Below are 18,242 nucleotides of genomic sequence, written 5' to 3' on the forward strand. Positions count from 1 at the left end.
ACGTGGGTGAACACTTAAGGCCTTTGAGGGTCTTCCACTTTGCCCCAGTCCTGTTCCCTCTACACCTTGTCTCAGGGTCACTTCCCCACCCCCTGCACCACTCTGACTCCTCCCTCCCCAGCTGCTTTGGTGCCACGGGCTGGCAGTGGAGGCTGCTTCTAGGCCCCGCCTAGGTCACAGGTCACGGCTGTGCGTGGCAGAAGGTACCCCGCGCCTCTCACGGTGACCTCGGGTTAGTGAGGTCTCAGCCTGGTGCGTGACTCCGCCTCTCCGCTCCTCCGCTCCTCTGCTCCTCCCCTCCTCTCCCGGCGTTTAGTCTTCTCTCCGGCGCAGCAGCCTTGCGTACACCCGAGTCCTCCGTGCTCCTCGCTTGTCCCCAACGAGGTGCATCCAGGGAGCCCATGGAGCCCACTCGCAGTGCGCCTCCGGGGGACGGCGCTGCTGAGGCACTGCTGAAAGAGCTGGAGCGTCAGGTGCAGGATGTGGTGCGGGCGAGCTCGTGGTGGGAGCGCCACGGTGTGGACTGCGCCATCCTCGCTCTCAGCCTGCTCGCCCTGCCGGCTGGTGAGACGGAGGCACGGGCTGCGGATGGGGGTGGCGCATGGCTGAAGGTGGTGCAGGCTGGAAGGGAGCCTCAGTACTTCAGGATCCTGGATCCCACCTCAGTCTCCAAAGTCTAGCTGGGGGTGTCCACCTCATGTCCTACTGGAGGTGGGAGAAAGTCTGAGGCTTGAAAGTGGTAGAGGAAAAAGTTGCACGAGAAGCCGTGAGTGGGTGGGGAAGGGGAGAGTGACCTGGGAAGAAGGGAAGAGCATGTTCTGTGGGGGACCCCGGAGATGGGCAGAGAAGGACTGAGGAAACGCTCTGCATCTCTAGAGGTCTAACGGCTCAGTGACATCCAGTCCCCATCTCTGCTCTGGCTGGGGCTCAGGAGGGTGACCTGACAGAATGAGGACAGCAAATGTCCTTAGAAAGCCTAGTGGGGATATTTTGTGTCCCAAATCCTACAGAGAAAATCAAACCACCCACCTCAGGCCTTAGAGGAATCTATCACAGGCCGAAGGCTGACCCTCTTTGGCTCGGGATTTGGGAAAGTGTGTGCATGTGTGTCTGGACCCGTATTTTCAAAAGATGGCAAAAGATCCTGATTCTTGGTCCTCCTCTTTGCAGGGTTCCTGTGCCTACGCTTCCATAATGTTCTGGCCTTTGCCACTGGCATTACAATCTTGGGTGTGAGCCACTATACACTCACGGTCAAAGGCAGCCACCTGGCTACTCACAGTGCCCTCACAGAGTCCAAACGCTGGAGCAAGATCTTGATGATTTTCTTTGTGGAGGTGAGCCTGGCGGGATGGGGCAGTTGCTAGGCAACACTGTGTATCCATTCACAGGGGCAAGGAGCTGCCGAAGTGGATAGGTAGATCAAGTGTGCGCTGTGCAGTACGGTGTGTGTGTGTGTGTGTGTGTGTGTGTGTGTGTGTGTGTGTGTGTGTGTGTGTGTGTGCGTGTGTGTGCGCGCGCGCGTGCGCGTGTGTGTGTGTCCGCGCGCGCGCGCATGTGCGCGTGCGCGCACGCGTTCATACCCGTATATTCATCCAAACACTTGAGAGGAAGTCGGTGTTAGTGAGTAGTCCTGCATCCTACGTAGCCTATGTCTGCCTATGAGGATGAACGTGGCTTATCTTGTGATAATCTTCATTGGTTGAGCAGCAGAAACATTTCTCGCCCCGGGCCATTCGTTGTCCTCTGACTCCTTAGTTCTCTTCTTACCTCTCTGTAGCACTAGGCCAAAGGTGATGGAGTTTCTCTTCCAGAACGCCTGCAACTGGCCAGTCTTGCTCCGGGGCCTCACAGAAGTCTCTGGGTTCTGCAGTCAGGTCTTAGTGTCTGAAGGGTGGGCAAAGAGTGGAACCAGGGCGTGTGTCGAGATGTTGGAGGCAGTGAGTGTTGGGGGACAGTGTCACAGCACTCTAGCCCTGCAGCCTGCTCTTATACCTGCCGATGGCTAAGCCATCTTGAGATGCTCCTTGCTCCTGTAACCTCCAGACAGCATTTGGCTCTCCTCCTCCATGCCTCCTCCTTGCTAGGCCTTCTCACCTGTGCACTTGCCAGGAAGGCAAAGGTGTCTGGACAAATTGTTTTTCAGATCTTCCCAGATCCTCTACCAAACTTGTTCTCTCTTCTACTTCATGGGACTCTCACCTAGCCACACGGCCCCTTTGGGATAGATGAGGAAGCTGCTAGTAGGGACAGGCCTTTCTGGAAAGGTCTCACTGTGGAGACCAACCGACCCCTTTTTATTCATGCAGCTATTTTTAATTTTATACATTTTTATTACACTTACCTATTTGTTTTGTATGTGTGTGTGGGAGGGTTCCATGAGTCATGGCACACAAGTGAAGGTCAGGTGACAACATGCAACGGTTCTCTGTTTGGTTTGGTTTGTTTCATGTATGTGAGTACACTGTCGCTGTCTTCAGACACACCAGAGGAGGGTATCAGATCCCATTACAGATGGTTGGGAGCCACCATGTGGGTGCTAAGAATTGAACTCAGGACCTCTGGAAGAGCAGTCAGTGTTCTTAACTGCTGAGCCGTCTCTCTACTTCTCAGTGTTCTCTTGGCACCGTTTGGGTCCTGGGATTCCAGCTCAGGCCCTTAGGCTTGGCAGCAAGTTTAACAGCTGAGTGATCCTGCTGAGTGGAGATGTGTGCAACTGCCTGTCTATGCGAGTGCTACATGTATACAACGACCACGAAGGCCAGAGAGGGCAGCGGATGGATCCCCAGGACCTGGAGTTACATGTGGCTGTGAGCTACACCGCATGGACGCTGGGAATGGAACCCGGGTCTTCTGGAAGAGCAGCCATTACTCTTGAGCCATCTCTTCTGCCCCCTGAATCATGTAGTTTTTTCTTTTTCTTTTTTTAGAGATTTATTTATTTTAGTTATGAGTACACTATAGCTGTTTTCAAACCCATCAGATCCCATTACAGATGGTTGTGAGCCACCATGTGGTTCCTGGGATTTGAACTCAGGACCTCTGGAAGAACAGTCAGCGCTCTTAACCACTGAGCCATCTCTCCAGCCTTCATGTAGCTTTTTATATGACTCTGTGCACACACACACACACACACACACACACACACACACACACACACACACACACCCCTTAGGCAGTAGGAAGAGACTCTCGGGAGAGAGGCATCTGTGAGACCTCTTGTTTAATTGGGGGGGGGAACAAGGCTATTTAAACCTTTGGGGGTGAATAGGAGCTGTGGGGTGAGTGTACATCATTGGCCAGGGCCATTGCTGAGGATGCCTCATTAGCATAGGGAGGTGCTGAGGATGCCTCATTAGCATAGGGAGGATGTGCTGAGGTGTCCTCATTAGCATAGGGAGGTGCTGAGGATCCTCATTAGCATCTGGAGGAATTCCAGGTGCTGTTGGGCATGTCCTTATAAGGGGAAGGGAAGTTTAACCTGGCTACTGCTACCTGACCTCCTCAAGTGGGACAAAAGTGGGGGAGGGCACAGGACTACATGCTCAGGGACATGCAGGACAAGATTTCCAGAACGCGCCTCAACCCCACTCTTGCTCCTGCCTGCTTCCCTTGGTCCCATGGCTCCCTGGCCCTACCTATCAGGAACACAGTAACTCTTGAGGAAAACATTTCATTGGGGCTGGCTTACAGTTCAGAGGTTTTGTCCAGTAGTGTCATGGCGGGAAGCATGGAGGAGTGGGGGGTAGACATGGTGCTGGAGACATCGCTGGCAGTTCTAGATCTGGATAGGCAGGCAGCAGGAGGAGAGAGAGGGAGGCAGGACCTGGCTTGGGCATCTGAAACCTCAAACCCTGTTCGCAGTGACACACTCTGCCACCAAGTCCCCACCTCCTGAATAGTGCTACTCCCTACAAACCTATGGTGCCCATTCCATTCAGGCCACCATATACACATACCTATACGCACACACAAGAGCCCCACCCCCATACACACATGTACACATACCAATCACACACACACACAGAGATACACCCACACATACACATGCACACACCTTTTGACATATCACATCGATTGTGTGGTGGAAACATTCTTACCCAGAATTCCCTGTCCTCTCCTTTCCTCTCATGCCTTCTCTTACCAGCCTAAGTTTCTGAAAGGCCAAGGGTTCCTACGGTCAGTTTTAAGATACTTCCCTTTCCAGGAAGCTCTGGGTCAGCCCAGACTAATAGGCACAGGTTGGTCCCTGGGGTCAAGGTCTGTAACCTGCCAGGGGAGACAGGGGTGATGGATATCCCTGCATCATTTATGTGGACGGCATCTTAATGCTGGGACTCAGAGCACAGACTGAGCTCTGCTTGGTTTTCTGAAGTGCTGAGCGCTAGGTGTCTGCGGCAGCTGGGGACTAATAAAGGCGACCAGTCTTGGATTACAAGGGGTTTGCCGTGCAGAGGTTACTCTGAAGCACTGGTCCCAGGTTTCTGGAGTTACTGATGTCTGATTCAGCGTGAGGGCTTCTGACTCGGCCTCGGGGAACAGAGGAGCTGTCGTACGTGCTCAGTGGAGGCAAGGATCTGAGACGCTGCTGTTGAAATGTCTTCCCAGATTGCTGGGACTTCTTCAGAAACCCACTGCAGTAGGACCCGCGGGAACCCAAACAGCCTTAGGGCTGAGTTCTGAGTTCTGTGGGTTGCACGCAGCTTTGTCCTGTGTGAACTCCTGTCTGATGGTCTCATGTTCGCTTCATTTTTTTTTTCCACCCAAGTTCTTAGCAGCTCTTCTATGGGTGTTTGTCTACCACGACCTTGCATTCCACTCGGGGACAAGGTCTAGGGGAAGTTAGCCAATGGTGTGGGGCAGGGCGGGGGGGGGGTGTGCAGAGAGGCAGAGAGAGGTGGGGGTTGGGGGGGGGGCGGTTCCTGAAAGCCTATGTTTTGTGGCTTGGGAGGAAAGGCCTGGAGTCTCCTCCCATGCTGTGGCACTGTGGGCTACACTGCTGGGCTTTGGTGAGCTGTGGGCCCAACTAATTTTGTCAGCCATACTCTCTGAGTAACCTAGTCAGGGAAGCGTCTCCATTTTCCAATCTTAGGGCCTGACTTGGGCTCCTCTCTTGGAGTGGTTCCTACCTATCGGGGAGTACAGCTCAGCCCTGCCTAGCTGGCAGTGTGTGGGGCAATCTCTTTGCAACTTTGTGCCTTGATTGGAGTCCCAGGCCCAGTGGTTGCCCTGACCTTGAGCAAGGTGGTTAATTCTATATCTGGGGTTGGTTTCTTCATGGAATCTAGAACGTGATAGCACAGGCCTCCCCGTTAACCCTTCGAGGGTACTGGATGAGACGGGTACAGACTTGCTAGGCCTTCCATGAGCCATAGTGTGGCCTTGTGATTCTTCCTGGGGCGATTCACCACCAGTCAAAAGGGCGGCATGGAGCTGCTTCCCACAGTGTTTGTTTATTGTTTTGTGTGTGTCACCTGAGAGGCTGCAGAGCCTGCCAGGGCAGTGCAGTTGTTTGTATCGGGTTACCTGGCAAAAAGGACAGGCGCTCGTGGCCCGGGTACCTCAGAGGGTACATGGGACCCTTCCTGGACCACTGGTTGTCACTTTTAATCCTGCTATCTTCTCCTTTCATCCTTCCCTTGTCACCATTTCTGTCATCCTCTGGTGACACCATCTCTTAGAACATCTGGTCTTAGAACATCTGTGTTCCTTAGGGGGGGTCTAGAGTCTGCAGCTCTGGTCATCAGCTGAGTACTTTTCTTGTCAATCCAGCATTTGATAGTATTGTCTTAGGGCCCACTGGGTCTGAGCTGGTGTGGGACCAGGCTCTTTCTCCAGTGACTATGGAAAGCTGAAACGGCTAGAATAGACTAGGGCTACCCCTCTAGGCTGTATTCAAAACCATGTACCCTGGTGCACACCAGATGAGGTTTCTCTGAGGACCCTTTCTGGCCTACCTGAAGATGTTCCCTCCCTGCCTTACTCAGCAAGCGTTCTCTACCCGGCTTACATCACCCAGGCTGCTAGGCATATCTTTGGAGTTGGCTGGGGAAGAATGTCGAGCTGGTGTCACAGCCAAGGATGCTCCCCTGAGTGGGCGGGAACCAGCCGTGCCAGTCTGGAAGCTCTTTATTCTGTCTCCTCTTTAAATCCTCCTTGCAAACTCAGCTTGTGTGTGGGGTGGAGTCACAGGTGGAGCCCATGAGGAACCCTGCACAGCTCGCTGAGCCCTTTCGGGAGGGTGTCACACAGGGCGTCACACAGGGGAATGCCTGTTGCCATCCACAGGTCCCCTGTGGTACAAAGGGCAAAGAACCCCAAGCCTAGTCATGATCCTTTCTCTCTCTTCTGGCTGTAGTCTATACCCTCTTGCGGCTTGCTCCCATCCCGGGCTCTCATTTGAATAAGGTCAGCCACGATGGACACTTTATTTTTCTTTTTTGGTGCAAGGGATTAGATAAATGGTCTCGTGTGTGGTAAATACATGCACCGTCTTTGAGCTGTACCCCAGCCCTTAACTATTCATATTCTCCCTTCCCCTCCCCCTTCCCCGATTCTCCCTCTACCCCTTTCCCCTTTCCCCCCCCCCCTCCCTCCCCTCCCTCCTCCCCTTTCCCTCCCCCTCCCCTCCCCCTCCTCCCCTCCCTTCCCTCCCCTCCCTTTCCCTCCTCCCTTTCCCTCCTCCCCTCCCCCCTTTCCCCTCCCCTTCCTCTCCTTCCTCTTCCCCCTCCCCCCTCTTCCTTCCCCTTCCTCCCCTTCCCTTCTTACTTCCCTCCCCTTCCCCTTCCCCTATTTCCCCTTTCCCCCCTCCCCTCCCTCTCTTTTTAAATTTTTATTTAGAAGACCAGTGCAGATATTCAGTACAAAATGCACTGCTATATACGGACTTGCAGGTCTTATAATTACAAACTCACAGGATATCTCAGTGTAGGACAGAGGAATCTGGTGTATTGGATCAGTCACTCCTGTTTAATCCCAGTAATTATATCCATGTGTCATTCGGGAGGGAGGCCAAGGTTGGCACTGTGTATGCTGGGTTCTTTGCCTCACTATCTCCAGTGTAGACTCTCACGGTGCACTGTCCCTATAACGAGTGACGTGAGCAGGCTGTGGGGATGAGTGTTTGCCACGCAACCATAAGGACTGGAGATTGGATCTCAGGGATTCCATAAAAGGTGAGGGGGTTTGGCAGCCCACAGTAAGTCCGGCTGCAGGAAGTAGAGACAGAGACGGCGGAATCCCCAGAGCAAGCTCTGGGTTGATCTGAGAGACCCTGCCTCAGATAATAAGGAGGAAGAGCGATTGAGGATGTTTTCTGATGTCATCGACTTCAGGGCTTCCACGGGCACACTTACCTATGTGCACATCCATCCACATGCATGCATATGCAGGCACCACACAGGCACATGCAGGCACGCATGGGTGAGGAAAATGGGTGGGGGTGGGGGAAGTGACCTGGGCTTTAATATCAGTGATGTGGAGGCTGAGAAACCCGGAGGAACTTTTTTTTTTTTTTTTTTTGTTTTTTTTTTGTTTTTTTTGTTTTTTTCTTTTTTTCGGAGCTGGGGACCGAACCCAGGGCCTTGCGGTTGCTAGGCAAGCGCTCTACCACTGAGCTAAATCCCCAACCCCCCGGAGGGACTTTAGAAGAGGGACTGGTATGGTGTGTGGAAGTTACTAGACTCTCACAGGGGCCCAGGCGAAGGAACCGGTACTTTGTCTTGTAGCCAAATAGATTTAGTTTCAAAGGTTTATCTGTTTTGTGATTAGGCAGAGTTTAAAAAGCCCAGCAGTAGGGCCAGGCCGTGGTGAGTGCCACACACCTTTGATCCCAGTACTTGGGAGACAGAGGCGGGCAGAGCTCTGAGTTCAAGGCCAGCCTGGTCTACAGAGAGAGTTCCAGGACAGCCAGGGCTACACAGAAAAACCCTGTCTCAAACAAACAAGACAAAACAAAAAGTCAGGGGTAGCCAGGCACAGTGCAACACTCCTTTCTCCCAGCACTCGAGATGCAGAGGCAGATGGATCACTGTGAGTTTAAGGCCAGCCTGGGCTACATAGTGAGTTACAAGCCAGACAGGGCCACAAGTGAGATCGGGCCTCAAAAAAAGTCCGGGGGTAAGTTCTCCTCCTGAGGCACCACCCCAGTTATCGGTCTCTTCCCTTGTTCTCTAACCGTACCCCCTCCCTTTTAATTTTCTTCTGTTAAACAAACAGGATCCTTGCCTAACATGCACAAGACCCCAAGTTTGATCTTCAGTGCTTCATAAAACCAAGCCTGGTGGTATTTCCTGTAACCCCAGTACTTGCTTGAGGAGGACCAGGAATTCAAGGTCCTCCTCAGTTATACAGGGACTTTGAGACCAGTTTGGACTAGCTCTGGATCTTGTCTAAAATAAATAAAAAAATTCCATGACAGGATTAAAAACGGAGCACAAGCCAAATGGTGGTATTGCGCCCTTAAATCCCGGCACTCGGGGGGCAGAGGCAGGGCAGATCTCTGTGAGTCCAAGGCCATCCCGGTTTACAGAATGAATTTCAGTACAGGCAGGGATGCACAGAGAAACCCCTGTCTTGAAATATCAAAACGAAACCAAAAACAAGTATAAAATTACATCACAACCTAAATTAAGTTGAAACTGGGTCACTCTGCTAGTCTGACTTGCAGTCTGTGTGCAGGAAACTGTCTGGAAGCTGCTGGAAAAGAGACTAGGAGGGATTGCAGGTCCAGGCTGTGGTGAGGGAAGGGGGAATGGGGGGTGCAGGAGGATGTTGGTCAGGCGCCATCTAGTGGAAGACAGGAGGAGGGAGAAGAATCAAGGGCAGAATCTAGGTCTCCGGGTGGAAGCAAAGGCCATAGTGTGTCCACTCCTGAAATGGGCCAGGAGCAGGCACAGCAGTATGGGCAGGATTAGAAAGAAGGGTGTAGGGCCAGGTGGTGGCAGCCCAGGCCTTAAATGCCAACACTCAGGGACACAGGCGGATCTCTGAATTCGAGGCCTGGTGTCCAGGGAGTAGGTTATCCCTTCCCAGCTCTGAGCGGTGTCACCTGAGCAGTAGGTTTGTCCGTCAAAGCAATCAGATAAATTTGAGCTTCAAGTAAGCCACCTGTGTGTGCGTGCATGCGTGCGTACACCCGAATATGACACGCACATCACTGCCGTCTGGCTTTTCACGTGCTCCTCAGGGAAGAGCAAGTGCCTGAGTGTGAGTGTGCTTGGGGTGGACAGAGGTGTGCTTTAACCGCTCTTAGGATATGGGAGGGACAGTGGTGAGGCCCCAGAAGAGAACGCTTTGAGTTTTGGCCCCTCAGGTGCTGCAGGATGCTTAAGAGAACAAACTAGTGGGCTGGAGAGATGGCTCAGTGGTTAAGAGCACTGACTGCTCTTCCAGAGGTCATGAGTTCAATTCCCAGCAACCACATGGTGGCTCACAACCATCTGTAATGAGATCTGGTGCCCTCTTCTGGCCTGCAGTCACATATGCAGGCAGAACACTGTACATAAAATAAATAAATAAATAAATCTTAAAAAAAAAAAAAAAAAAGAGAGAGAGAACAAACTAGTGAGTGAAAAGATAAATGAGTGAGAGTTTCGAGGGCCCCCAGACTGTGAATGAAGTATTGTCAAGGGGAACCCATCCCCATTCGTACCGTTCTCAACGTGCCTTGGGTGCTCAGGGTGTGAATGATGTAGACAGGGAGCTGTTGAGTCTTCCGGAAGGCACCAGCCACAGAGGCTGGCAAATGGTATTAAGAAGCCACACCAACCTGGAGGTTTCTGGAACTTTCTCTGGGTCTGTATGAGAAAAACCTCTTGGGTAAGATTTATAAATGGTCCTTTACAGCTGGGTATGGGAGTATGTATCTGTAATCTCAGGATCCAGGAGGTCAAGGCAGGGAGACTGAGGGTCCCAGGCTAACCTGGGCTACATATACAGCTGGGTATGGGAGCATGTATCTGTAATCCCAGCACCTAGGAGGCCAAGGCAGGAAGACTGAGAGTCCCAGGCTAACCTGGGCTACATATACAGCTGGGTATGGGAGCATGTATCTGTAATCCCAGCACCTAGGAGGCCAAGGCAGGGAAGACTGAGAGTCCTAGGCTAGCCTGGGCTACATGTCAAGACCCTGTCTCAAACAGTAACAACAAAAAGAAGGCAGCTTACAGAAAGAAAGGAACCCATTTTACAGAAGGAAAGGAACCCATTTTACAGAGAACTCAGCGGCATGTGCTCATTTCCATTGTCCTTGAGTGGATAGGAAAATGGCACACAAAACATACAACTCACCTTTCTCCTAAGCCCCTCCTCCTTTCTGACAGGAGAGAGCATCTAAATGAGACTGAGGGGGCTGGGTGGGGTGTAGAGCCCTTGGACAGTTCGGAGACTAGCACCCATTTTGGGCATCTTACAACCATCTTGTAACTCCAGCTCCAGGGACTCAGATGCCCAGTTCTGGCCTCAGTGGACACTTGGGCATGCGTGCATACTCACGCCTGGACACACACACACACACACACACACACACACACACACACACACACACACACAGAGGAGGGACCTAGATAGGCTCAGATCAGTTCTTCTTCACAGCACATGGCAAAATCACTCATTGGCTCTGCAAGTGGGTGTCAGGTCACAAGTCACGGCACACAAATCACACACAAATCACACCCGAGGGCCTGGGTTTGTGCCTGGGACCCTTGCTGAGAAGCCTTCCGGTACCTCCCAGTACCTGACACCAGGCTGGTTCTGCCACTGGCTCTCTGTCTTAGCTAGGTTTTATTGCTATGAGCAGACACCATTACCAAGGCAACGGTTATAAAGGACATTTCATTGGAGCTGGCTTACAGTTTCAGAGGTTCAGTCCGTTATCATTATGGTGGGACACATGGCAGCATCCAGGCAGATATGGTGTTGGGGAAGGAGCTGAGGGTTTTACATCTTGATCCACAGGCAGGAAGGGGGAGACCGTGTCTGGGAGTAGCTTGAGCATATATAAGACCTCAAAGCCCGTCTACAGTGACACACTTCCTCCCATGAGGCCACACCCACTCCAACAAAGCCACACCTCCTACTAATGCCAAGTCCCTATGGGCCAAGCATTCAAGCACATGAATGTCTCCTTCAAGTCACCACTCTCTCCAAGCACAGTTACTGTTGGTGTGCAGGGGGAGAAGGAGTTGGTACCACAGAGACAGCTCAGAAGATAAAACCATTCAATCCTGGTGACCTGAGTTTGATCCCCGGAACCTGCGTGAAGGTGGCAGAAGAGAACTGACTCCACAAGTTGTCTCTGACCTCCACACATGCATCATGGCATTTATTTTCGAGCACGTACATACACACACACACATACACACACACAGCACACAATACACACACACAGCACACAATACACACACACCACACAATACACACACACACACATATTAATTAATTAATGAAACAAATAAAAGGAATTAGCTTGGGCTGGAGAGATGATGGCTCAGTGGTTAAGAGCACTGACTGCTCTTCTGGAGGTCCTGAGTTCAAATCCCAAGCAACCACATGGTGGCTCACAACCATCTGTAATGGGATCCAATGGCCTTCTCTGATCTGTCTGAAAATAGCTACAGTGTACTCACATAAAATAAATAAATCTTTTTTTTAAAAAAGGGATTAGCTTTTTCCAGTACGTGGGACAGCCCCGGGTATGAAACACACACTGGTGAGCCAGTGGACAAGGCAGGCCTGACTCTGAGACCTGGTGCTCAGGACACGTCCCTGCAGTCAACCCACCTCACAGCAGCCGGTCTTGGGCAGCTTCTCCTTCTCCTGGAAACAGGAAGCCATCTTCACCAAAGTCAGCAAAGCCTTCTGGCCTGGATAAAACTCTTGAAGCCTTACATCTGCCTGTTCATCTGCATATATTTGCATATGAAACAGCCTAGCACCTCTTTTGCATTCAGAGTGATTGCTCTCCTTGGAGTCAGAACTGGCGGCTGTGCTGAGCTTTTCTGAGTGGCAACGGAGAATCCCTCCCATTGGCTCAGAGCGTGCTAGTGCCTTGACGCTCCTCCCACATTGAGGTGGGTTGAGTTGTGGGCTCTTCAGGTCATGACCTCCATGCGCCCCGCCATCCGACCACCTTCAAGGCCTGGAAACCCTTCCTTGCTGCTCTGAGCTCAGGCTGCCGAGGAGTGCAGAAGGTGCAGCTGTTTCCCAGGCCTGCACACAAGATTGTGCGGCGGATTCCAGTGTCACCCGCGTTGACGGGGGGAGGGGGGAGTGGTGATCCAGGGTTTCCACCTCCCTGTCTTTAAATGCTCTCTTGGAGCCTCACTGAGTATAAGGCAGTGTGTGGTCAGTCTGGGGTCGAGATGCTTGACAGATGGGGGACAGGGTGGATTAGCTGTGGATACAGAGGAGGAGGGATCAGGAGTGACGGGGGAGGGGAGGATTGGGTTCTGCTTCATTCAGTTGTGCCCGAGGGACCCCTTTTGTGCCCTTCTAGGTATGCACAGCCTTTCCTGCAGAGTTTGCTAAGTTCAACCACGTGAATATGCACCACGGTTACACCAACGTGTTGGGTCTGGGAGACTCCAGCACATGGAAGATGCCTCTCCTCAACCGCTACGTCTACATGTTCCTTGGACCGCTTTTGGTCCCCCTCCTAACGCCACTGGTAGCTCTTGGTAAGTTCTGGATTTGAGTGTTCCGAAAAGACCTGCTCTGCCAACCCCTTCCTTCCTTCCTTCCTGGCTTTGTGGATCCTGCTTGTGGACATAGCTCGGAGCCACGAGTCAAGACTGTCAAGGGCAGACAGGTGGGGTGGAAAGAACCCCCGGACCAGGTCAGTTCTTCGATTCCTGGCTGGTGACTAGGGGCCAGGTAATTTGACCTTCTTGCCTCAGGTTCTTCAAGGAGAGTGTGAAAAGGACAGGGAGGCCAACAGATGTGAGAGAGTGTATGTCAGGGCTGGAGAGATGGCTTAGAGGTTAAGAGGGCCCTCTTCCTGTTATCCCAGAGGTTCAGACCTCAACTCCTAGCATCCATACTGGGATGGTTACAATCCCCTGTAACTTCCAGCTTTGGGGGGAATCAGTCAATCCCTCAGGCTTCCACGGGCACCAGCACTTATGTACACACGTGCACACGCACGCACATGCACACCACACACACACCACATGTTTATAACATAAAATCTTAGAGAGTGCAGGGGCACTACTTTGTAGCTGTCCCGTACAAACCACACTGCAGGCTGTAGTTGTTGCTATTGGGGGACAATGCCCAGTGGTAGGAGAACAGGGCTATGGAGTAGACCTTGACCTTGGCTAGGGCGCTTGGTATTCCTCATTCATTCAAAGGGCAGACGTCGTGTTATCTGGGGCTCACTGAGCACAACCAGAGCACCCCTCTACCTGAACACTCGCGGTTACCACGGAGCCAGCTCATGATGGTTCCCCCTCATGTTACTTCTTGCTTCTCTCACAGAGCATTTGAGGAAGGAAGAGCCGAAGACGGCACTGCGGGCTTTGGGCTTCATTTGCCTGGGCCTTTACTCTCATTACTGGCTGTTCATGAACGTGTCGGGCTTCAAGAGTCCTGCTTCAGCGCTGGCCTGCATGCTGCTCGCCAGGTCCCTGCTGGCCCACCCCTACCTCCACGTCAATATCTTCCAGGTAAGCCCGGCCTTCTGGATTCAGCCAATGAAGAGGGTTCTACAGGGTTCTAACAGCAGGCTAGACCCAACGGTTAGGGGGAGGGAGCGGTCATCAAAGGAGGCTTCTCTCAATTCCTGCCCCTCCCCTGTCACTGTGGGTCACCACAGGAAGTTGGGGTTTCAATGAGGCCTTTGCCTGGTCCTGGAAAGGCCCTCCCTGCTTTCTTCTCCAGTCTAAACCCTACTCATCATTCAGGCTCACGTTTGTGCCTCCTCTTCTACTGTTTCATTCAAGTAGTCCGTACAAGCACCTTCTCCACTAGGCCCCACCCTGGGTCTAGAGAACTTGGAGGTGACCAGGTACCTCACCTGAATCGAGACAGGCAGATGGACACAATGAGAGACTGAAGAAATTGGCTGTGTTGTGTGCCAGGCGTAGAGGGATCTAACAAGAGTCTTTATCTGTAGAGCGGTAGGAAGATCTCCCTATAGACTCTGGCTGAACTCCTGGCTGTTCTCAGAGGCCCTCCATCTCCTGCCCTGCCCTTGACAACTGCTTCATGGCATTGACTGGGCCCTCACTTTACTTGAGCGAGAGAGGTAGAAGAAGCAAGCCTCGGCTGTGAGGCACATAGGGTCACAAGAGCAAGCAGCCAAGCAGCGAGAGTCACGGACTTCCGAATACCCGAGCTCTGAAAAAATACATCGGCGAATCCCTTCATGGTCCAGAGGGAGAGAGGCCTAGATGTGGGAAAGACTGGGTTAGCACAGGAGCCGGGCTAGAGCTCCAGACTTGCGTGCCTGTAGGGTCCCACGGGCCCCTGTACGTTTGGCGAAGATGACACAGGGCTGCCTAAGCCCCTGCAGCGTGTGACCCACGTGTCTGTTGCAGCACATCGGATTGCCTATGTTCTCCCCGGACAAGAAGCCCAGGCGGATTCACATGATGACGCTGGGGGTTCTGAACCTGCCCCGGCAGCCAGTGCTGGACTGGGCGTTCGGCCACTCCCTCATCAGCTGCCATGTGGAGCACCACCTCTTCCCTTGGCTCTCCGACCACATGTGCTTGAAGGTGCCAAGGGCTGGGTGGGCGGGGTGGAAGGGCCCATCTGAGGGCGGGCGGTGGGAACCTCCGGGTACATCTATACCCTGAGTACCTCCTGGAAAGTTACCCAGGGAGGGCAACCTGGGGTACAAGTGACAACATAGGGTTTAGACCAGAGTCACCTGGGTTTCCTAGTAGCAGTGTGACTCTGGGCGAGTTCGCTGAGCCTTAGTTTCCAGGTCTGTAGAGTGGGTAGGGACAGGGTTCACCCTGATGGCTTTGTGGATGAAATTAGATTTGGGATGTTTGACCCAAAGAAGATGCTTGGCAGGGGCAGGGAGTGTGTTCATCCCTTGGGCTGTGGAGGGGGGGATGAGGGTGAGAGGCCATTGCTCCCCGCTAGGGTGTGGTAGAAGGATGTGGAAGCTCCTCCACACGTGAACTCCTTGCTTTCCCAAGCAGGTCATGGCTATGGTTGAACAGAGGAGGGCTCCTGGGGTAGGCAGGCCTGTGACTCAGAGGGTTCTCCTGCAACTCTGTCTCAGGTGAAGCCCGTGGTATCCAAGTTTCTCCACGACAAGAGGCTACCCTATAATGAAGACTCGTACTTGGCTCGATTTCAGCTGTTTCTCAGTCGCTATGAGGAGTTCATGGTGCATGTCCCGCCCATCACTGAGCTGGTGGGGCTGCAGTGAAGGCTGGGCCCACTCCCTAGCCCAGTCCTGGCCCTCCTGTACTGCTGGCCCTTGGTGGGGACTGGTGGGCCTGGAGACGTCTGGGATCTGAATTGGGGAAGAGTGTTGGGAGAAGAACTGAAAGCAATCCAGAGGCTGTGTGTCCTGATCTTCCTAGGCCTCAGATGACTCCATCTAGAATCCTTCTTTCTGCTGCATCTGATCCAGAGGGTAGGGCCGAGGGGGCTGGTGACAGGTGAGGTGGGATCCTGTGTCCAGGAGCGGGAGGTACAGAGATAGAGCCAGCCTCCTCGGCTCAGACCTCCTTGGTGCTCAGGCTGTTGCTTCTTCCTGTACCCTCTGAGGTTTAAGTCCCCCAGGCTCCTCTCCCTAGGGTCAGCAGGGTGAGGCCATGTTTTTAGCAGACACTCTCCCCCGCCCCCCACTCTTCAACTGAAGGAGCCTGTGCCACACTGGTCTCAGCAGCTCCAGGACACACAGAGTCCGTGAGATAAAAGGGAATGTATTTCCAGGGAAGTGCTCCAGAGGGGAGCAAACCCGGGGACAAAATCGGAGAAGGAACTGCTGGCTTTGAGCGTGACCTCGGCTAGCTCTAAACAGCTCTGTTTTGTTCCATGTTCAGAAGACTCCAGCCTGGGTGACAGAATTACTGGGAGGCGGTTGAGACTGGAGGAGGTGACCTGGGACTGGGCTGGGAGGATGGGGAGGGATGAAAAGTGGGGTGAGGGTGGGGTAGTGAGATAGGAGAGTTGAAGACAAGGGCTTGGCTGTGGGAGAGAAGATTGCAAGCTGGGTAGGAATATAAGGGGGCCTCTGATGCCAAACCTAGAAGGAAGCCAAGCTGGGGAACAACACTGAGATCCAGCCAAACGGGCAACAGAGAGAAGCTGGGCACCACTTCAGTGAGACAGCAAAGCAGAGAGGGATCAGTGGAAGGATGAGGTTAGACCTGCACGCTCCAGGAGACCGGGGCCATTGTTAGGTCATAACCTGGCTTCTCACCTCCCCACTCTGGCATTTTCTTTGGCTGATTCTTGGCAGACTGTGCTGAGCACTGGCTTTTACTGACTAGGTGTTGAGAGCCCAAATCACGACACTCAAAAATGTCTCCTGATATAGCCAACTGTCTCCCAAGTGACAAAACTCTCCTTGATTGAGACCACGGAGGTCGTTCTAGTTAACTCACTGGATGGGAGGGTGTGCTGCTCTGGTGATGGGAGGGTCAACTGGGATGGGCAGACCAGCCTGTTGGAACCCATCTCTGGGTGGGGACTGACGTGCCCTAGACAGATGCAGCTGCCACTGGACTGACAATCCTTCCCCTGTCTTCTCCCCACCCTCCTCTAGCTGAGAGCACAACTTCTTCCGGGGCCCTTTCCTCCAGCTATGGCTCTTGGCCGGCCTCTCCTTTGGGCTCCCTCTGGGCAGGGCCTGGCCTGGCAGAGGCTTCTAGCTGCTGCTGGCCACTCCATGCTTCCCTGGCTCCTTATCTCTGCTCAGGACTCTTTCCTGTTGAGCGTGTACCATCTGTTCACTGCTGGGACGTTGGCTCACAGCAGTTCTGGATCCAGGCCACCCCCTCCGGCTTTGCTACCGGCTACTGCTGCCCATTTGAAATGCATTAGCGAGTTCAGAGGGGGCCTTAAGGTCTGAGCGCGTGATTGTCACTGGCAAATTCTCCCTCTGAAAAATGCAAGGATAGAAAAGGGTCCTGGCAGCATACCGTAAGCTAATGATTAAAACTATCCAAATACGAAACCCGTGACTCATTGTTATTGATCTGGGCCTGAATGGGGTTCACTCCAGGGCAGCCTCAGACCTGACTATACCTACACATACAGTGTGACTAGGAATGCAGACGTCAGGGAGCCGGAGGTCGTAACTGAGAGTATCAAAAGGGCACATCAGTGCTGGGGAGGACGGTCCTAGCTGACGTTTTCTCACCACAAACAGAGATTTACTTGGTTCTGTGTTTGTTGTTTTGATTTTTTTTTTTGTTTGTTTGTTTGTTTGTTTTTTTCCGGAGCTGGGGACCGAACCCAGGGCCTTGCGCTTCCTAGGCAAGCGCTCTACCACTGAGCTAAATCCCCAACCCCTTGATTTTTTTTAGAGACAGGGTCTCACTATTTAGGCCCTAGCCTTGTTTGGAACTCAATTGGTGGTGGCTGGCCTCGAAATGCACTTGCTTCTACCTCGGTAGCTCTCATAGCTCTCAACTTTACTGACGCTTCATACCTTTAACTTGCAATGGTTATGAATCTTAATGTGAATATCAGCTATGCAGGACCCCCACTGTGTGACCCCTGTGAAAGGGTCGTGTGACCCCCACAGGGTCTCGATCCACAGGTTGAGAATCTGCTCTTCCTCCTCCTCCAGAGTGCCCCCCCAGGGGATTAAAAGTACCCCACCAGGCCAGGCTAGATGTTTTTCTATCTGTCATCTGATTTTAATCTTTACAAGGTAGAATATTTTTTTCTCATATTATAAATAGGGGGAAAAGAAGCTGAGATTAAACCTCTCAATATCATGACTGTGAAATTCAGACTAGGGATTTGAACTCAGCGACCCCAGAACCCATGTTGGTGACTCTCAGAGATGCCGCTTCTGAATGGGAAGCCCTATAGATATTTTGGGTGTTTGAACCTGAATTTCTGTCTCTTTTTTTTTTTTTTTTTTCATCTTTTTTAACTTGAGTATTTCTTTTTTTTTTTTTTTTTTTTTTTTTTGAGCTGGGGACAGAACCCAGGGCCTTGTGCTCGCTAGGCAAGCGCTCTACCGCTGAGCTAAATCCTCAACCCCAACTTCTTGAGTATTTCTTATTTACATTTCAGCTTTTTTTTTTTTTTTTTTTTTTTTC

The 18,242-nt window shown here is 52.4% G+C and overlaps 1 protein-coding gene across 1 annotated transcript; it reads left to right on the forward strand.

The window, feature by feature from the left end:
* The first annotated feature begins 297 nt into the window (after positions 1–297).
* On the forward strand, positions 298–17,138 carry Fads6 (fatty acid desaturase 6). Its single transcript, XM_032913629.1, has 6 exons — positions 298–564; positions 1,171–1,337; positions 12,497–12,677; positions 13,477–13,664; positions 14,538–14,717; positions 15,236–17,138. Exons 1-6 carry the CDS (start codon positions 402–404, stop codon positions 15,383–15,385), a joined length of 1,029 nt encoding a protein of 342 aa, XP_032769520.1. The 5' UTR covers positions 298–401; the 3' UTR covers positions 15,386–17,138.
* The last annotated feature ends 1,104 nt before the right edge of the window (positions 17,139–18,242 follow it).

The sequence above is a fragment of the Rattus rattus genome, chromosome 9 (genome assembly GCF_011064425.1).
Source record: "Rattus rattus isolate New Zealand chromosome 9, Rrattus_CSIRO_v1, whole genome shotgun sequence".
NCBI classification, from domain to species: Eukaryota; Metazoa; Chordata; class Mammalia; order Rodentia; family Muridae; genus Rattus; species Rattus rattus.

Coding starts and splice junctions, on each gene's coding strand:
- Fads6 (XM_032913629.1), top strand. CDS start 402: ATGGAGCCCACTCGCAGTGCGCCTCCGGGGGACGGCGCTGCTGAGGCA. Junction 565..1,170: donor CCTGCTCGCCCTGCCGGCTG/GTGAGACGGAGG, acceptor TCCTCTTTGCAG/GGTTCCTGTGCCTACGCTTC. Junction 14,718..15,235: donor CCGACCACATGTGCTTGAAG/GTGCCAAGGGCT, acceptor ACTCTGTCTCAG/GTGAAGCCCGTGGTATCCAA.